Genomic DNA, 20,023 nt, shown 5'->3' with positions numbered 1-20,023 from the left:
CTTTTGGGAGATATCTTTTTGATTGTGTTAAGGAAAAGAAAGCATCCTCCAATACTTTTTCTAGCTGAAAACTGCTTTTACAAAACAAGGCTGTATCTTCCTTGGTTTCAAGGGAGGAAACTTAATTACTTAAAGCAACTTGCTAAAATGTTTAAGGAGGGATGAAATTCAAAGTTCAAATTCTCTGTCATTGTGATTCATGATGCCTTGATCTATATATAGTTCATTTCTACATTCAATATTTCTGTCTTTTTCTCGCAAAATTCATGAAATTAAAACATAGCAAGTTGGTTAGGAGGAATTGGCAAAACCAGTTGGGGTCATATGTGCACCTTCTTCATCGGTAAAGAGCTTCTTTCCGTGGCAGGAAACTCCAACAGTCTTTGTTCCATCGCCCCTTATCTTCATTTCCCCGGAGACATAATCTGCTTAGTGGCAGGGTGGCAGCATAATGCCTTAATCTGAATTAAAATGAAAAACGGGCTTAAAATCAATGAGGGCCTCATCCAAACTGCGGCCACCAACTTCTTTCGTTTCCTTTTTCTGATTCCATCTTCGTCTTAAGTGGCCAATCATGAACCGCAAGTAATTCATGGAAGAACCCATGGAGATCAAATACTAATAAAGAAGTAAGAAAAAAAAAAACCCATTTTCCACAAATTGTTGGAGGATAAGATAGCAGCAGGCCAACACGGATAGGAAGGGGAATGTGGATCAAATGTCTGTTTTACCTTCATCTTACTTGAAACCTTGAGTCAAGGCATTTAACATCAAAACTGAAGAGGATACAAGTGCTAGTAATATCAGTAGTTTAAGTGGTAAATTTATCAGCAAATTCAGGTGTTGAACATGAATGGATCTTTGATTATTTGGAGAAAGATGGAGAGGCTCCTGCCCTGTTGCCTTGGTTTAGCTTTGGCCAAACTTAGCTAGCGAGATCATTGATTGTGTGCCGTTGAAAAAGCAAGCAGTAGCCCCACTGCTCCCTTTATTCAATTTCAAAGACACTGTGTTAGCTGTAATGAACTCAACACCTCAACTAATAAATTTCTCTTCACTTACCATGATCATTGTTGGCTTCTTTTTTTTTTCTTTTTTCCTTTGATTTCTGTCTTAAAACAAAAGGCAGCGCGGGGGAGCGGTTGTTGGGTCCATTTTTAATATCTTCTGGTTCTAGAGCTTGAGGTCCCTCTTTCACTCCCTTTCTCCATCATTGCTTCTTTAATTAACATTTTTTTTCCTTGAAAAAACATCAACACTTCTCTTTCTTTAGATAAATCTTTTTGCTGTTACCCCTCTCACCCTTTACGTTTATATATAAATTCCCAGCCCTCCCACTTCAATTTTCTCTCAAAAGGGTTTTCGTTTCTTCTGTGAGGTCTAGCAAACCTCGCAGAAACCAGAAAACCCATCTTCTAATCAAGTCTATCTAGCATTCTGTCTAGCTACCTGAAACTATTATCTCTCTTTTTATTTCTTCAGAACTATGTTTTGTTGTTATAATTCATAATTCAGTTTGTTGTTTGTTAGAGCCTGTAAGCTCAAAGTTATATCCTAGATTGTTTGTTTTTTGTGCCATGGAGGTGCACGCACGTGCACCAGTTATAGCCAAGAGGCTATGGAATGTGTTGAGGATCACATTCTTTATGATAAGGAAGGGATTAATATCCAAGAGGAAGTTGATGATGGACATGAATTTGATGATGAAGAGAGGCAAGCTGCTTAGAAAATCCCTCAGCAACCTCGTTTCCCATCACCACCACTCCAAACGCGTCACACGTGGTAGCTTCGGCTTACAGGAATACGAATTCTCCTGCAGCAACAGTCCCAATCCTGTTTTTTTCCACGTCCCAAAACGTAAGCACCATAACTACTTCCCCTGCATCAATCCCCCCGAAGTCATAGAAGAAGAAGACGACGACGACGATCAACAACACCTTGAACAGGAACCTAAAGCTGTTGTCTTGGTGCCCAAGACACCTGAGTACACGTTCAACTTCCGATTTGATGCTTCTGAGTTTGCCCCTGGAGAGAAGCGCAGCCCGCTTCTGTCACCATTTTCTGTGAGGGTGTCCAATTATTCATCAGAAGATGAAACTGATGGCCGAAACAGACAAGTAGATGACGAGGCTGAGGAGTTCATCAAAAGGTTCTATGAGCAGCTAAGGGAGCAAAGTCGTATACAATTGCTGCAATAGCAGGATTCAGGAGTTGCAGTTCTAGGACATGCTTGCTAGAGGAACTGCCTGGTATCTGTATATTACTATCCAAAAAAAGTTAACACAAGAGTACAGCCACCAAACCAATATCAAGCTGCTTTGGTTGCCAGCCTTGCAAGGGAGCCTCATTCCATCCTTACACGATGAAGATGATCTGGATGAAGCATAGCTGCGTTCTGAATACATAATGCAAATTTTTGTGAGCTGTATGTTATGCTCATTTTTCTTTTGATTCCTTTCTGAAATCTTATTCTTGTTAAAAATCTGTATCGAAATAATGGTGTATTGTTTGTTCTGTAAAGATTCGAAAAATGAAATTGATAATGTGATGCAGTAGATTTGGAACGTTGGCTTGTCGTATCCTTCTCCATAGACACCTTTCTGGTGAACCGTCATAATTTATAGGTGTTTGGTCTGAAAGTATTTGATGTTAGTGGAACTTGCACAAATGAAATTGGCTCCCTGTTTTTGCTTTTAACTGGATTTAGGCCTTTGAGACCCACCATTACCCCATTTTCACCCAACCCTTCCCACTTCACAGGATCATCATTGGTTTGATTCTGTCCATATTCCCTTAATTCCAACAAGCTTTGTCTGCCTGAAGTTTATAGGAACTATTTCAGTAGGAGAAACCCAAAAATTTATGAGGGCCAAATGACTAGAGGGGGAAGAGATGCACAGTCCTGATCGAGTGGAATAAAATGAATAAACTGGTTGCTTACTTTAAGCAACCGGCCTCCCTTTTTGCTTTGCTTTGTAGGAGGGAATCATAGCATAGCATAGCTTAGTTCAAGAGCAAATTAAGGCAGAAAGCAAACCAGGAACGATGTGTGTAGCTTATGTTGATAAGCATGTATGGGCTGATGCATGCCCCTCTACAAGCAAAGCAGTAGCGCCTGAGATAAGGAAAAATCCACCGCCCTCTTAATTTATAAGCAAACAGTGAGAAACCACGTATGGAAAGGGTTAAATCTCTTCCCTGTCAGATGTTTGTGTTATACAATTTTATCAAGTAACTCCCATGGATGCCCCCGTCACTGAGCTCAAATCCAGATTACTTCCTCGGCATATAACAGTAATACCAGCTCTTAATTAAGCTTTGCAACATTTTATTAAGAAAAATCAGAGATGCAAGATGAATTAGCAAAAACAGATGTTTCCTGTATTAGAGAATTTTCTGCCTTTTAGTAATGCTATATTTTCCGGGTGTTTATCATTTCTTTTCACTCGAAAATGTTAGTAATATTTTGACATTACGTTCGAAAAAATTCAAAAATTATTTTTAAAAATTTAAATAAATATTTTATTTTTATGTTACATTTAATTAAGTGTTTGTATTTTTATTTTAAATCATATAAATAATTATAATTAATAATTAATTAATTATCATTAATTAAAATATTAATTGTTATTTTTATAATCACGTAAAAAATGAAAAATATTATATAACTACATCATCACATCACTTATCAAATCATATCCTTATCTACTATAATATATCAGTTTGTTATGATAAATAATATTTTAACAAATAATAGTTAATTTCTATTAACCATAAAACTCATTTTCAAAAAAAATTATTAATTATAAAAATTAATTTGATTTAAAATAAAAATATAAAAATTTAATTGAATGTAATAAGAAAAATTTTATTTAAATTTTTTTATATAATTCAAAGACAATTTTAAATACTATGTCTAATTTTTTTGGAGCAATGAGACTATATTGTTTGAAAAGTAATAATAGTACATAATTTTATTATTCCTCAAAAACGAGAAAAAAAATAACAGCTAAGTAATATAACAATTCAAAGTCCAAACATATTCTATTCGTCTCACCTACCATTCCAAGAAGATGAATGGCGGTTTTCCACTCCTTGCCAACCGGTCGGCCACGTCTCTAAGTGTCCATCAGCAGACCCCAGCTGGGACCCATGCGTGCTGTAACCATAAGCACCCACATAAGGGCCGGAGCCCCAAGGGTTGGCCCCAGGTGGAGGAGGGTAGTAACAAGGGCCATGTGGAAAGGGTGCACGGGGAGGAGGAGGTGGATGTGGATGTGGCAGTGGTGGCATTAGAGGTGGTGGTGGCGGGAGCTGATAGTAAGCATTTTGTGGCATAAAATGCTTTTCTTGGAAGGGATCCTGATTTCCAGATAATGAAGGCTGCAGCTGGGATCCCTGCGACATATTTTCTAATTCTAGAAATGGGTAGTGGACTGTTGGCGATTCGCTATGAGCTTCTGATGAAGAAAACTGAGTCTCAGGAGAGTAATGAATTACCGGATAGCCAGCTATCTGGCTCGCTGGGGAGTCTGTCCCTAAACCTTGATCCTTTCCATTAACCTTAAAGGAGAAGTTCAATACTCCATTGGACTTGCCGTCTGTGGTCCGGACCTCGTAAATCACGAATCTAACAACTCCATTAGACTCTTGGATCACATCCCTGAAGGGAACACGAACTTCTCCAATAGTTTTGTCTCCGAACATGACTCCTTCATGGCGCAGATCAAAGTGAATAAAGAGGTTATCGCAATCCTGAAACAAGGCCTGACTCACCTCTAACCGTATCGTGTGGTTCCACTCTGGATTTCCATCCCCTTCTCTGTCGGTCGGTGTCCTCTGTCGTTGCTGCTTCTCAACAACTTTCTTGTCATCATCACTGGCAATGGAAACGAGGGCATAGACTGAGAGTTTCTGGAAGAAATTGAATGCTTTCAGATCCTTGCAGGAAATCACTTTTAGTTCAATGAAGCTGGATTCCATGGAAAATGTTTCTGGTATACTTGGGACAACCTTTACAATATACCCATTAAATTGCTAGTTTGGTGAAAGCTTTTGGAGTGGGCCTAACTGAAAACAGGTGATAACGCTTAGTAGACACTTGTGTGTACAATAGCTGAAAACTCTTAATGCTTAAGCCAACTTCCCCACATCAGAAAAGCTCAAAAAGATGCAATCCAATGGACCAGTGTGCTTGTAATTTGCATATACGGTCACCAGAAGTTACCGGAGATGAATCCTGTATATCCCAACAGAGCTTAGATCCAGGATAACAATAAACTTATCTAAGTTGACAAAAATGGACTTGATGCCATCAATATCTGACTACACTGTCCAATAAATGTCAGCATAAATTCAATAAATCTTAATTCCTTACTCAGGGTTCACAGAACTTAAGTCCACAGCATCACTCGTTTTCTTTGCTAGGTAATTTGTAAATAGATAAGCTCCGAGTTTTGAAAGTGACATTAATGTGAATATAGGGCAAAAAACGGGGCACATTGTCTGCACGTAAGAACGATTGATGACAAAAATACATAGTACTAACTTCAACAATTTGTTTTGGAATAACCCGACAAGGGTACATGTCGTTCCAGCGGTATTCTTTTTCTTAATTACATTCTCCAAGAAAAAGGAGTATTTCCTTTCCTTTCCTTTCAATCAAGTAAGCAAAGACTATACATCGTAGTAAACGTATGAGTGTGATGCTTCTATGAGCAACAATATGCTCAACAAATCTCACAGAACAAATCAATCCTAAAGCTAACCTGTTACTGGTAACAAGGATGAGAAAAGAAAAAAAAAAATCAATGCTCACTGCTATCCCTATCGGATGCTTTGAGGGAGCACCGGTCCTCCATTCAACATCTTTGCACTATCTTCATCCATGGCAACTCTACTCCAACTAGAATTTTTCATGGAGAATATCCGACTCCGATCAAACCCACCTCCTCTAAAGCCTGTTATCTTTGATGACATCATAGGCATTACAAGAACTGCGGATGCATTGATCGAATCCTCCCCAAAACCTAATGATAACGAACATGTCATCTGCAAAGGGAATTCCAATGTCAACTTTAGCACTATATTAGTGTTACAATGATCTTGTAAAAGGGTTAGTCAAAATCCAATTTGCAGTACCTTTGCCTTGGCTAGCATATCTGTGATCTTCATCATCATTCCTTGTGTAAATGATTTTATCTCTTTATTCTGTACATCTTCGGATGGCAAGATCAACCTAGAAGGGGGACAAATGACAACCGTTGGTTAAGTAAAGATGAACAAATATCTAACATAGCACAAAAATGAATTAACTCCCATTACCAAATTTCCACAGAACTAATTCAGTAGATAACAATGCAGGTACATGTAAGCCTTTATAACCTCAACATAGGTAAAGGAACACAAATATGTGTTCATTTGTCAACATTTCATTAGCTCTCATCTATCACAACCCATGACGGATCACAGGTTGTTCAACAACACCAGGAAATCTACTTTTTACCTGTCAGTTTCAGTCGAATTGCTTGAAGACATAACAGAATCTATATCCTTAACTTCACCGCCTAAAAAAAGGGTAAAAAATGGAAGTCAAAATAAGCTCCCACTTTTAAAAGCTCTATAACAGAATTATAAAACTCCTTTAAGTACCTCTCGACTCATCAGGTGCCAATAAAGAAATGCCTATGAACACAGACATCATTCCTAGTATGAACATAGTTGTCCTCAGTGCATCGAACACCTGTTTTATTAAACAAAAACACCCTTTGAGGTCATCTAATTCCATTATCCAGAACGTAGGGGCTAGAGTTGAAGAATACTGGCTTGTGCAAACTACCTGCACGATTAGCTTTACAGCCTTGCTACATGACAAATGGACAAATGCCATCAATTTCCAATTAGTTCTTTTTTAATGAATGATAACTACTTATTGAAAAACAAGATTACAGAAGGTTGTCCTGTAACCAATAGCAGCAAAAGGCAGCTACAGATAAAAAAAAAACAACAATAATTTAGGATTTACTCAGAACAAAAAGGCATTGAAATTCTCCAAGAAGTTCAGCAAAATGATCTTACTGAACTGAAGCTATATTACATTGAAAAATAATTCACAGGGACAGGGAGTGAGGTGATTTGAACCAAGAATCTTGACATAATATGCATTTGTTGTGTGTGTGTGTGTGTGTGAGAGAGAGAGAGAGAGAGAGAGACCTGATATTCCTGAAAGTAAATAAATCCTGTACAAATGGAGAAGAAAGTCCAAGCAATTTGAAACATGGGAACAATAAGGATTGCATCAAAGAGTGACAGCCCTTCATTCAACCGTGTCATCTGCAGTATGAAAGCTCATGTATAATTTTCCAAAAATCACTCTTCAAGGTAGCAGAATAAGAGTACAAGTTCTGCCATAATTCTTACCCAAAATCCAGCTGTACTAAGAAATAAAAGTAACATGGAGTATGTAAACCAGCTGTGCAACTGATAACCATTGGACATCGCCAACCTTAGAAGGTTGGAACTGGATCACATGAAATTCGCAATTAGAATTAATCACAATGCTAGTTCTACGCAAAAGATTAATTGCATTTAAAACAGCCAACTTACAGAGATTTTGCAAATAACACCGAGCATGATCCCACAGCACCTGAAACTACAGCATATGAAAAAGGAAGCAGCATGTTCCAATATGGTCTAAGGTCTTGTCCAGAAACCGCTAGGAGATGTTCCCCTCTCCTGAATGTTTGCATGTTAAGGCATGTCAAACAATTAAACAAATGGCTAAAATAAAGTGCAGTAGCATGAGTAGAATAGCTGGCTCCCAAATCTCACCTGTAGATAGAGTGATGTAATGCAACAACTAAGATCAAAATCAGGCAGTAAAGAAGAAATGTTATGTTGCTGTATTTCTCTGCCAATTGCTCTGGTGTATAAACTGAAAAGAAAACAGAAAACCCCCATGAATTTTGCAATAAAATCAGTGAAACTAAAGCTCTGTCTCCATGCATGCACGTGAACAACTCTCTCTCTCTCTCTCTCTCTCTCTCTCTCTCTCTCTCTCTCTCAATGTTTATATATATGGATGTATTGTTGCATGTCTTCTTTCTTTTTCAGTTGCCTCATCTGGCTGATGCTCAGGAGCAAGGGATGCAATCAGGATTTCAAAGCTAATGCAATTAAGTCTAAAATCAAGTGAGGGTACATACCAGGGGACTGGTGGTTTCCAAAGGCGACAAGAAAAATATTTCCAAGAACTATAAATGCAGTGGCAACTAGTACCCTGGAAACAATATCAATGACACTGAGACAGTTAGAGACAACATTCGGGGACATAAAAGTGAATACTCAGTTCTAGTTATCAAAATTTAACTCTCTCACTTCAGACTAAAACATACTTTACGGTAACCATTTTGTTTAACACGAAGAAGGCAAATGCAATGTTGGATACAAACTGAACAGATCCCAAGGCTGCAAGAAGTGACTGCAAAGGAATAAGAGAGAGGGAATATGTAAGAAAGGAAAAGAAATAAGCTAGAAAAGAAACATACAAAGTTATTAAAACACAAGAACAATGTTCAACCTTGCAAAAGATGCAGTGGTAATCAGAAAAATACTTAAAAACCTAAAATTCCTTCATCCCAAAAATTCCCCATTGCTTTGGAGTGTCCCAACAAAAGATTGTTAAAATAAAAAGTAAGCAAGTAATCATTATCCAGCTTCCTAAAGCTACTTACCAACAAAAAAGGGTTAAGGATAAAACTTAACATATCAAGCCCAGTAGCCCGCAACATTAAGTGTAGATGCATTTATTCTAGCTTCTTAATCTTAGAGCTTTCTTATAGAGGAATGTTATTTTGAGTCCAAGGGAATATGCCATTTTGTTGAAATTGAACCTATTCAGATCAGAAGGCTCGACGTACTGACCTGAGCGGCATAACCAAAGGAAATGAAGTTTAGGCAATTTCCAAGAACGAAAAAGAGAATACCTGCAAATGAAGAATTTTACATTTACACATTAAGTCACTCCACACATAGCAGAAACGAAAACCCATTTATTTGATTTAGCACCATAAGATTATACTATACCAACTCTCCAAGTTTGGAAGTATATGATAGGCTTCAAAGGGGTCTTTCCTCCACCATCCATTGTAGAATGTCTTTCTCTCTGTGAATTCAGGTAGAGCCAATGAGACAAGCAAAATGGTATTAGGATAAAAAAAACAGAGCTCTCATACTAAATATTTGATATCCCTGCAAGCTCTTTGACAGATAAAAGAATGGACAAGTTACTGAATAGTGAGGTATAGAAACAAAAGGAACATTCATGTTCACATTTGATACTGTTTCACTGCACACTAGAAAAAGAAAATGCAGAAACACGTTTACTTTAAATCCGAAGAACAGGCACAACCCATCAGTATTAATGGAATTCAAACCTAACCACATGAAAGCAGACTTTTTACAAGGCTCAGGCCTGCTAGTAACACCATAAGTTGTGCATACAGTTTTTTATGCCTATTTTCTTGTGTTGTTGAATGCTCAAGAAGCAACATGAACATTTATACAAGTACAAAAACAACTGTCTGACTTGGCAAACATCTCAAGAATGCCAAAAATATCTCCGACAAAGTAATTGATCAACATGAGTTGGTGATTGCAAACAAAACTTTGCAACTTTCTTACCTCATTGTGACCTAATTTAAGAAGGTTTGTCCCGAAGTTGATGGCAATGCTGCCAAAGAGGTTGATGAATGCTCCAATGACCCACTCTCCCATGGTTTAGAATTGTGATCCCCCTCAAGGAAAACCAACATGCAGTTGAGAAGTTAAGCTGAGCTAGAGTAGTTATCGACAATAAATGTAGTCTCATACAACACGGTTATGTGCATTTTCTGGTATCTGTTGGCAAGGGGCTTCAAGCCCATGTTAAAAGAATGTCCGGCTCAGCAGAGAAATTTGTTGAGGGAAAAGGGGTAAATGCACAATTCAACAAAGGGATGCCTGCAGATAATCAAGAATGGCATAAATATTCATTCCCCCACGAAGAATCATGTAGTATTTGGAAAGAAAAGAAAAATTTTGATTTTTTTTTTTTTTTTTTGAAAAAGTGAGGAAGCTTATAAAGGAAAGAAGTATGGCAAAATTAAGCTACCATAAGAACAACCCTAATCCAGATGAAGGTAAAGATAGCAGACTAAAAGAAGACAGCATGATAATTGAATCAACATACTTGTTACCATACAAAAAAGAGGCTATTATTTCTAGTAATTGGCAGCAGCGGTCAATCTTGACTTGTTGAGGAGGTAAAATGAATATACATAAACAATTGAAAAGTAACACGAATGGGAAGAAATGCAGGAAAGTGTAACTGAGATTCTTCAAGGCAATGGCAATGAAAAGGAAAAACTTCATTTACCCAAACAAACAAAAAAAATCAAGAGCAGATCCTATACCAGAATCTGCGTGTGTAGAATGTAGATAACAGAGAAACGAAGCAGAGGATCTACGCAGCAAGCGAAAAAAGATCCAATTCTTGTCTTGTCTTGTCTTGGGAGATCTAATCTAATTCAATGCCGGAATTCTTATCCTTGCTTAAAATTAACCCCACAAAAACACAAAGAAAACCAAAAATAAAAATTAAAAAAAAAAATAGCTTGCCGGAGCTAGCCCTTACCTTTAACGGAAAATGGGAATCCGAAAGGCCCCCACCGGTGTCTTTGATTATGCTTATGCGATTTGGTTGCGATGAATACCGAATAATGCTAATTGGTTGGAGGTTCGGGCACTACGAGCTGATCCAATTAATAAAAAAAAAAGAAAATACCAAAAACCTTGTACGAAAAACAAAGCTACGTATTCCAATTCAAATAAAGGCAGAAGAAGAAGTTGCTTTGGCTTTTGGCTTTTGGCTTTGCGTTTTGATTATATTTGCCTTCGCTTATTATTAAATTATAAAAAAAAAAAACAATGAAAAGTAAGTTTGTCTATTGACTAAAATGTTTAAAATGTTTGATCAAATTTAACATTTGTTATTATTGTAAATTATTAATTTTAATAAAAAATTAATTATAATTAAATTTACTATCATAGACATTTTATACCCACTTGATTAGTTTGCAACTCAATATTAATTAACATTTTTAACTCATAAAACAATTGATATGATCCAATGCATCAATAATGTCAACTATTTACGTTATATCTCTCTGTTTATAAAAAAATATTAACTAATATTGAGTCCGAAGCTATTCAAACAATATCTTTAACTCTAAGAAAAAAAAATAATTTTAATTTTCATCAAATTCAATGTTGATGGACTTTTTATGTTCAATTGACATTTGATCACGTGTAATTGAGTTAGCCAAATGTGTTAACCACGTCATATGTTACACACACAAAAAATTATAGTTGATATTATGTCTAAAGATGATTAATTCTTTATTAAACTTAAAATTTTATTTAAATATAAATTAAAAATTAAAGATTCATTTAGATACAATATTTATTACGAAGCTTGCTTTTTCGGACTTGTGAATGGGAAAAGATTAGAATTTTGGGGTGTGACGTCAATAGCAAAAGAAAGGGGCAGGCGGATGAATATTTATTACCCACCGAAAGGCCGCCGCACTCAACTGTCGACATAGGACTTTTCTACGTACGACACCCCACAAACTCATAATCCCACGCTTTGACCGTTGAATCATCATTCTTGCGTCGTTTTGGCTCTGGGCACAATCTCTCCGTTGTTTTCCGGCTTCGCTTCCAGAACAAATACAATTCGTTTTGACCTTTGACGGCTAAACAAACCTTGGCAGCTCATACAGAAAAGTAGTGATGGCATTTGCTTCCAGGCTTTTAATTGGGTAATCGATCCGATTAAACTCTAATTAATATGGTTTTGAATACTTACAAACATAAGCGTAAGTTTTAGATAATAAAATTAAAATTCCAATTCCAAATGATCTCAAGTAAAATTATGATTTGAAAATTAAAGATATTCGTTATCGATTTATGTATTATTAATCAATTTTGATCGGATACCCGAATAAAAAACTTGTTTAACGAAACAAATTTACCTTTTTAAGTAGTATTATCTTTCTAAGTTGCTATTGTTATATATTAACAATAATTTTATGGATTTCATAAGAAAACTTGGTGTGACTTTTAAGCTTATTATAGTTGATGAATGTTGAATTAGATTAGAAAGTTATTATAGATGGTAAAAAAAATAAATTGTTAGCATGTCACGTTAATAATACACGGTATAAAATAACAAATGATATTTTAACTAAATCAATAATTAACTATAGAGACTTATTTGACTTAAAATAAAAATATATGAGTTTATTTGATTAAAAAAATACAAAAATTATATTGAATGTCATAAAAGTCTAAAAATTTATTTAATTTTTTTAAAATAGTTTATGAGCTTTTTTAGATATTATACTATTTTTTTAAGTGTAAAATACTTTTATTTTCTAAGTTTTAATCGAAATTACACTAAAGTCTATTAATTTTCAAAATAGACACTCCGACCCAAAAAATATTTTTCGCTAGACACGTATGTCTAGTCGTTAGTTAACCTTTAGTATTTTCGTCAACTTGCTGACATGGTAAAGGTAAAAAAATAATTTTACCTTTGATTAATTTTATAATTATTATTATATAATTTTATTATTTTTTCTTAATTAAACAAAAGCTACCATCTGGAGAGCATCGGAGCTCCCCAGAGGAGCCTCGATCGAGCTCCCTAAGAGCACCGATCGATGCTCCATATTTTTTTATTTTTTAAAAAATATAATAATAAGTTTTTAAAATTATTAAAGAAAAAATTGACATTTTAGTCTTTTCACAATTTTTATTAACGGTGTTTGTACTCTTAGGGTGAAGTGTCTATTTTGAAAATTAATAGACCTCTATGTAATTTCGATCAAAACGTAGGAAGGTAAAGGTATTTTACCCATTTTTTAATGATAAGATATTAATGTTAAGTTTGTTTATTTTAATATATCTGTAGTATTATATTATAACTTATCAAAGTACATTTTCGTGTTGAGTTAAATTCGAACATTTAATTTGGTGTAAAATACCTTAATTTCTAAGTTTTAATCAAAATTTCAAACGGGTCTATTAGTTTTCGAAATTGACATTCTATCCTAAAAGTGTAAACACCATTAATAGAGAATATGAAGGATTAAAATGTCTTTTTTTCTTTATTAATTTAAAAAATTATTATTATATAATTTTAAAAAAAATAAAAAAATATAGGAGCATCAATCAGTGCTCCCCTCTCTTGGAGAGCACTAGATCTAGTGCTCTTTTGTAGTACCTTGTATTTTGATACGATGGCTAATAAAGTTTACAGATACCAATTAAAGTTGATTACTGAGTTAAAAGGATAATTCAGAAGTGAACCTGTGAAATCTCGACCTCTATAAATACGTAACTAGAAGTAGACGCGATAATACGGGCTAGGGGTAATTTCGTAATTTCTCTTGGTAGGCTCCTACGAGTGGGTTTTTTTTATGCTATTAAGGTCTAAATAGGCCGAAGGAATGAATAAATGATGTTTATGATGGTAAATAAATGAGAAAATTAAAAATAATGATAATTTTCACGGTAAGGGTAAAATGGTCATTTTACATCTCGAGTCTAAATTTTTATGTGTTCATGAATCCGAGTATTTCTAGACTATTATGGATTTTATCTCATTGTCAAAAGAGTAAAAAGATTGCACAAAGGATAGGAAGAAAACAAAATGACCTTGCTAAGGGCATTTTGGTAATTACGTGAGAAAATGGATAAATATAAGGCAAAAATATCCAAGTTTCTAGCAACTTCTTCAAATTTCCAGCAGATTCTTCAAGCTTCCAACAAGTTTTTCTTCTTCCTCACCCATCCAATGCCATTTTTTATTCCACCTCCATGAAAATCAAATTTTTCATGTGATTTTTCCTTGTCTTCTTTTTATTTCTTTTCTTTTCCTAATCCTTCCTTCTCCTAACTTCTTGGGCACTGAATTTGCAACTTCTAACCCCAATTTCTAGCACATCTAAACCTTAGGAGAGAGAGAGAAAAATCTCTCCTTGTTTTTTATATTTTCTATTTCTACTTCACTTTCAACAACACTAGGATTTTTTACTTCAAATCTTTATTTTCAAGGTTGAAAGGTATATATTTTCAACTTTTGAAAATTTTGAATTTATGGTTATATTTTCATATTTATTCTCTAATTTCTTCAAATTATTTTTCTTGGAAAGATTAGGTTTTTGGTTGATCTTCATGCCTCCAAGATCATCCAGGTAACGAAATTTAAATTGGAGTAGTTGGCCAAATAAGTTTGTGAATTAGACTAGAAACTTAGGTTAAATGTTAGGTTAGAGGGTAGATTGCCTATTGTAAATTCATTAGAATTATTAGATTTAATTTACAACTTAATTGAGGTTGTTATGGTTTATTAATAAATATAGGTTTTAATGGTATTTCGAGACTACTGGATTAGGACCTTGTTGGTGCTAGTTTTGTCAAGTGAGTGAATTGCATTTCAAAATCATTTTGGGAATGTGACTGTTTTATACAAAGCATTTGAATGATTTTATACAACTTTATCTTAAAACAAGTGCCTTGGGAACAAGCTTTTGCTAAATGGTTTTATGTTGTGATATGTGATTGTTATTGATTCATGCACCATTTCATTATGATGATATATATATATATATATATATATATATATATATATATATATATATATATATATATATATATATATATATATATGTTGTGCATGATAGTTGATATTGTGTATGATGACTATAACCGTGTGTGTGCACGATGTAGGGGGATGCACATGCTAGTGATGATGGTGGTGTGGGAGATGGATGATGATAGTGCCCGTGTGCACGATGTGGGGGGATGTACACGATGGCACTGATTGTGCACCATGTGGGGGGATGTATATGATGGCGCCGACTATGTGCACGATGTGGGGGGATGTACATGAGCCGAGTGTGGTTATGCTGATATTGGTGTTATCTATGCATTTATATATATACATCTATGTTTATGAAATCAAAGTTCATGAGTATGGTATATGGCTTTGCATATGTGAATCTTGCATGTTGAACATTGAAAGTTGCTAAGTATTGTCAAATAGGTGTTCATTGCAACAAAGAATTTGGCTGTAGCGAAATGGATTCTCACTACCGCCAAAAACTCTCGGTAGTGGTGCAGTGCTGTCACTTTAACAGCGATTTTGACCACCTTTCGATCAGAACTGGGCAAAGTGGTAAACACTAAAGTCGTAGCCCTGCCTCTTAGCTTTCTAATGACTCAACAACCATGTCAATTGGACGCATGTAGTGGAAGATATGCTTGAAAATCCGAACCATATGCAAACCGAGAATGCCTTTTTCTGCAGTGAGAAACGTGCTGTCATGTTGCTACCTTGCTCGGGTTCTGATATAATTTCCTCCACTCCCTTATCTTCATGATTGAGCATGGGTCTTTGCAATACTAAGAGTCCACTGATCAATGTCCAAAACAAGGGGGTTTAAGAAAGAAATTAAACCAAATTGCATTGTTTTCAAAACAAGTGCATCATGATTTCCAAATTCTTCCTATTGATTGCTTGTTCCCTTCTTATGTTCACTCACTGAGTTTTATACTCACATTTTTAAAATTTATGTTTTCAGATTTGGAGGCAATTGGAACCTAGTTTGAGTCGCACACATATGCTCGTCTTCTTGGTAGGTTTTATGGCATCTCAATAGCTGCACCTTCACTATGGTCACTCCACTGGAAGTCTAGAGTCCTTTTCGTTGAACATATGTATCTTGATGTAAATTGTTAAGATATACATATCTTAAGCAATAGACGTTTATGTTGATTAATGTTGCCACTATGAGATGGCACGAATGACATTATTTTGAATCATAAATGTGAACATATGGTTTCGATGGAAAAGTATTGAAATACTTGTTGATAAGAATTATGAAATACGATTGTAAGAACGAGTGATGAAATCGATGAATGGAGTCACATAAATAGGTTTACTTGGGCTTAGTGGGCTATGCCCATTGGGCCCATGCATCGGTCATGGCCTGAAAATTTAGGTTATGACATACACGATGGCACTGATTATGCACGATGTGAGGGGATGCACATGATGGCGCCGGCTATGTGCACGATGTGGGGGAATGTACATGAGTCGGGTGTGATTATGCTGATGTTGGTGTTATCTATGCATTTATATACATACATCTATGTTTATGAAATCAAAGTTCATGAGTATGGTATATGGTTTTGCATATGTGAATCTTGCATGTTGAACTTTGAAAGTTGCTAAGTATTGTCAAATTGGTGTTCATTGCAACAAAGAATTTGGCTGTAGTGAAATGGATTCTCGATGCCGCTAGAAACTCTCGATGGTGGTGCAGTGCTGTCACTTTGACAACAATTTTGACTACCTTTCTATCAGAACTGAGTAAAGTGGTAAAGATTAAAGTCGTAGCCCTACCTCTTAGCTTTCAATGACCCAACAAGCATGTCAATTGGATCCATGTAGTGGAAGATATGCTTTAAAAACTGAACCGTATGCAAACTGAGAATGCTTTTTGCTGCAGCGAGAAACGTGCTGTCACATTGCTACCTTGCTCGGGTTCTGATATAATTTCCTTTACTCCCTTATCTTCATGATTGAGCATGGGTCTTTGCAATACTAAGAGTCCACTGATCAGTGTCTAAAACAAGGGGGTTTAAGAAAGAAATTAAACCAAATTGCATTGTTTTCAAAACAAGTGCATCATGATTTCCAAATTTTTCCTATTGATTGCTTGTTCCCTTCTTAAGTTCACTCACTGAGTTTTATACTCATGTTTTTAAAATTTATGTTTTCAGATTTGGAGGCAGTTGGAACCTAGTTTGAGTCGCACACATATGCTCGTTTTCTTGGTAGGTACTATGGCATCTCAGTAGTTGCACCTTTACTATGGTCACTCCGCTGAAAATCTAGAGTCCTTTTCGTTGAACATATGTACCTTGATGTAAATTGTTAAGATATATATATCTTAAGCAATAGACGTTTATGTTGATTAATGTTGCCACTACGAGATGGCACGAATGACATTATTTTGATTCATAAATGTGAACATATGGTTTCGATGGAAAAGTATTGAAATACTTGTTGATAAGAATTATGAAATACGGTTGTAAAAATGAGTGATGAAATCAATGAATGGAGTCACATAAATAGGCTTGCTTGGGCTTAGTGGGCTATGCCCATTGGGCCCATGCGTCGGTCATGGCCTGAAAATTTGGGTTGTGGTATCTTTCCCTTAAGGAGCACATGTCTCTAGGGGAGCACCGATCAGTGCTCCCTTATTTTTTTTAAATTAATTATAATATTAATAAAAATTATATAATAGTAGTTTTTAAAATTAATAAAGGGTAAAATTATCTTTTTAATATTGTCACGTTATCAAATTAATAGAAACACTAATAGTTGACTAATGGCTACTAAACCTGGCAATTCGTGTTAACGTGTCGTAAACGTGTCAAACACGATTAAACACGTAACACATTAAGACTAAACACGAACACAACACGTTTAACATTCGTATCTTAAATTTGAAACACGCACATGTACATGTTTAATACACATGTAATAAAACATGACACGATCAACACGTTTATTAAACGTGTTAATATACGACACAACACGATTAATAACACGTTTAACACGATTAACACGTTTAATACGATTAAATAAAAATATTTACAATTAAATATAATTTTATTATTTAAATTTAAAATCTATAATTATAAAAATAATTATAATAAAACAAAAATAATAATAACATCAAATATTTACTAAAAGTTAAAAATTAGGATTGAGCATGTATAATTACATTATACCCTTTATAAAATTAAAAAAACTTATTAAAATAATTATTTAAAATTATTTATATAAGATTAAAATAGTTTTTAATTATTAATTTTTAATAGGTTAATAAATGTGTCACGTATACACGTTTAAACACGATAACACGATTAAACACGATAACACAATTAAGTAAACGCGTTTAAATGTGTTTTAAACGTGTTTGTCGTGTCAGACACGTTAAGGCACGAAAATTTTCGTGTCCTAACATGTCTGACACGATTAGACACGAAACACGTTAACACTAAATCCAAAACCTGTTTAACTCCTGTTTTCTCGTGTCGTGTTAACGTGTCGTGTTCAAAATTGTTAGGTCTAATGGCTACACCTATGTTCCTAACGAAAGATATTTTTTTGCTGTGGAGTGTCCATTTCGAAAATTAATAGACTCGCTTAGAATTTTGATTAAAACTTTAAAAGTTGAGGTATTTTACCTTTTAATTTGACATAAGACTTTAAAAAAGTTTTTGAATTATTCAAGAAAATGCGACTAAATTTTTATTTTTTTATTATGTACAATCAAACCTTTATACTTTTACTTTAGACCAAATAAACCCTTATAACTAATAATTTTTTTTGTTCTTTTGCTTAGAACTAATAGTTGACTAATTATCATTAAGCAAAATATAGCATTCATTTTATGTTATGTGCTGTTGACATACCATGATGACATGATCACGTGTCAATTTTCACCTTTTATATATAATGTCACGTGAACATAAAATGATAAATAATGTTTTGACTGATAACACTTAATCAACTGTTAGTTATAAAAGTCTATTTGACTTAAAATAAAAATACTTACTTGATTGAATTATAGACAATTAAAATAAAATTTGAAATGATTTCAATCAAATTTAAGTTATCACAAAATTAAACGATTTTGGTACCAAGCTTGTCAAAAGCTATTCCTATATATAATTAATAAATGCTTTAAAAAGCTCTTGAACTATTGAAGAAAATTTAAATATGTCATTATTTTTCTATTACATTAAATCAAACCTATTTGCTTTTATTTTAGACCAAATAATCTAATTAATTGGCATAAGTGAAAATATTATTTGTCATTTTATTCCTATGCAACGTTGACATGGAAGGTGAATATGCTATATGACCATATCATTATGTCACGTTATTATGACATGTCAACATATCTGTCAATGCCACATGATTAAAAATAATGACAAGTGGTATTTTGACTAACAACAATTAATCATAAAAACTTATTTGACTTAAAATAAAAATATAAGAATTTGATTAAACGTTATTGTCACAACCCAAATTCTTGGCCATGACCGGCGCATGGGCCCAATGGACGTAGTCCACTAAGCCCAAGCAAGCCTACTATTTATCCTGCTCATTACTCCATCAAATATTGCTAAGTCACATTTTATAACTTTGGATCAAAATGGTGATGGACATTACCAACTCGTACTAGCACTACTCATTTAAAATATACATACATTGTCTACAGTATGTATTCTAATAATTAACATCAAAATTGTCTATACATGTCAAAAGGAGACTCGATGTCTAGCGAAAAAACTCGACGAATATACAGCTACTGAATGCCAAGACACTTACCAATAGTCGAGTCTGCAAAGGCACCTTGACCTAGTTACCAACTGTCTCGTAATCTGAAAACATGAAGTTGAAAATGATGAGTATAAACCCAGTGAGTGAGCAAGGAAGGGAACAAGCAATTGATAAGGAAGAATTTGGAAATCATGATGCACTTATTTTGAAAACAATGCAATTTGGTATAATTTCTTTCCCAAACCCCCTTGTTTTGGACATTGATCAGTGGATTCTTAGTATTGCAAAGACCCATGCTCAATCATGAAGATAAGGGAGTGGAGGAAATTATATCAGAACCCGAGCAAGGTGGCAATGTGACAACACGTTTCTCACTACAGAAAAAGGCATTCTCGGTTTGTATATGGTTCGGTTTTTCAAGCATATCTTCCACTACATGGGTCCAATTGACATGTTTGTTAGGTCATTAGAAAGCTAAGAGGTAGGGCTACGACTTTACTGTTTACCACTTTGCCCAGTCCTAATCGAAAGGTGGTCAAAATCATTGTCAAA

At 34.7% G+C, this 20,023-nt stretch overlaps 3 protein-coding genes across 5 annotated transcripts; 1 reads left to right on the top strand and 2 right to left on the bottom strand.

Annotated features, from left to right (window-relative positions):
• Positions 1–1,331: 1,331 nt before the first annotated feature.
• On the top strand, positions 1,332–2,564 carry LOC18601169 (uncharacterized). Its single transcript, XM_007032018.3, has one exon. It carries the CDS (start codon positions 1,578–1,580, stop codon positions 2,196–2,198), a length of 621 nt encoding a protein of 206 aa, XP_007032080.2. The 5' UTR covers positions 1,332–1,577; the 3' UTR covers positions 2,199–2,564.
• Positions 2,565–3,944: 1,380 nt separating this feature from the next.
• LOC18601168 (protein SRC2-like) lies at positions 3,945–5,307 on the bottom strand. The gene has a single exon (XM_007032017.3). The coding sequence runs from the start codon at positions 4,981–4,983 to the stop codon at positions 4,054–4,056; it is 930 nt and encodes a 309-aa protein (XP_007032079.2). The 5' UTR covers positions 4,984–5,307; the 3' UTR covers positions 3,945–4,053.
• Positions 5,308–5,525: 218 nt separating this feature from the next.
• On the bottom strand, positions 5,526–10,889 carry LOC18601167 (magnesium transporter, putative (DUF803)). Of its 3 annotated transcripts, none has more exons than XM_088805730.1 (15): positions 10,673–10,889; positions 10,452–10,560; positions 9,682–9,999; positions 9,085–9,163; positions 8,923–8,984; positions 8,394–8,479; positions 8,205–8,278; positions 7,831–7,933; positions 7,606–7,734; positions 7,420–7,519; positions 7,213–7,332; positions 6,652–6,742; positions 6,506–6,566; positions 6,142–6,238; positions 5,526–6,051 (listed from the first exon to the last, which is right to left on the bottom strand). In XM_088805730.1, the coding sequence occupies exons 3-15, from the start codon at positions 9,772–9,774 to the stop codon at positions 5,827–5,829; spliced, it is 1,320 nt and encodes a 439-aa protein (XP_088661856.1). In that variant the 5' UTR covers positions 9,775–9,999; positions 10,452–10,560; positions 10,673–10,889; the 3' UTR covers positions 5,526–5,826. The 3 variants fall into 3 exon arrangements, with proteins under 3 accessions (XP_088661856.1, XP_088661857.1, XP_007032075.1); XM_088805731.1 differs by having other exon boundaries at positions 10,452–10,555; XM_007032013.3 differs by lacking the exon at positions 10,452–10,560.
• Between the last annotated feature and the right edge of the window lie 9,134 nt (positions 10,890–20,023).

Source organism: Theobroma cacao, chromosome 4 (assembly GCF_053813885.1).
Source record: "Theobroma cacao isolate CCN51 chromosome 4, ASM5381388v1, whole genome shotgun sequence".
Classification (NCBI taxonomy): Eukaryota; Viridiplantae; Streptophyta; class Magnoliopsida; order Malvales; family Malvaceae; genus Theobroma; species Theobroma cacao.
This window is presented reverse-complemented; position numbering and strand designations above follow the sequence as displayed.

Coding starts and splice junctions, on each gene's coding strand:
- LOC18601168 (XM_007032017.3), bottom strand. CDS start 4,983: ATGGAATCCAGCTTCATTGAACTAAAAGTGATTTCCTGCAAGGATCTG.
- LOC18601169 (XM_007032018.3), top strand. CDS start 1,578: ATGGAGGTGCACGCACGTGCACCAGTTATAGCCAAGAGGCTATGGAAT.
- LOC18601167 (XM_088805730.1), bottom strand. CDS start 9,774: ATGGGAGAGTGGGTCATTGGAGCATTCATCAACCTCTTTGGCAGCATT. Junction 8,480..8,922: donor CCTTTGGTTATGCCGCTCAG/GTCAGTACGTCG, acceptor ATTCCTTTGCAG/TCACTTCTTGCAGCCTTGGG. Junction 6,239..6,505: donor AATTCGACTGAAACTGACAG/GTAAAAAGTAGA, acceptor TCCCCCTTCTAG/GTTGATCTTGCCATCCGAAG.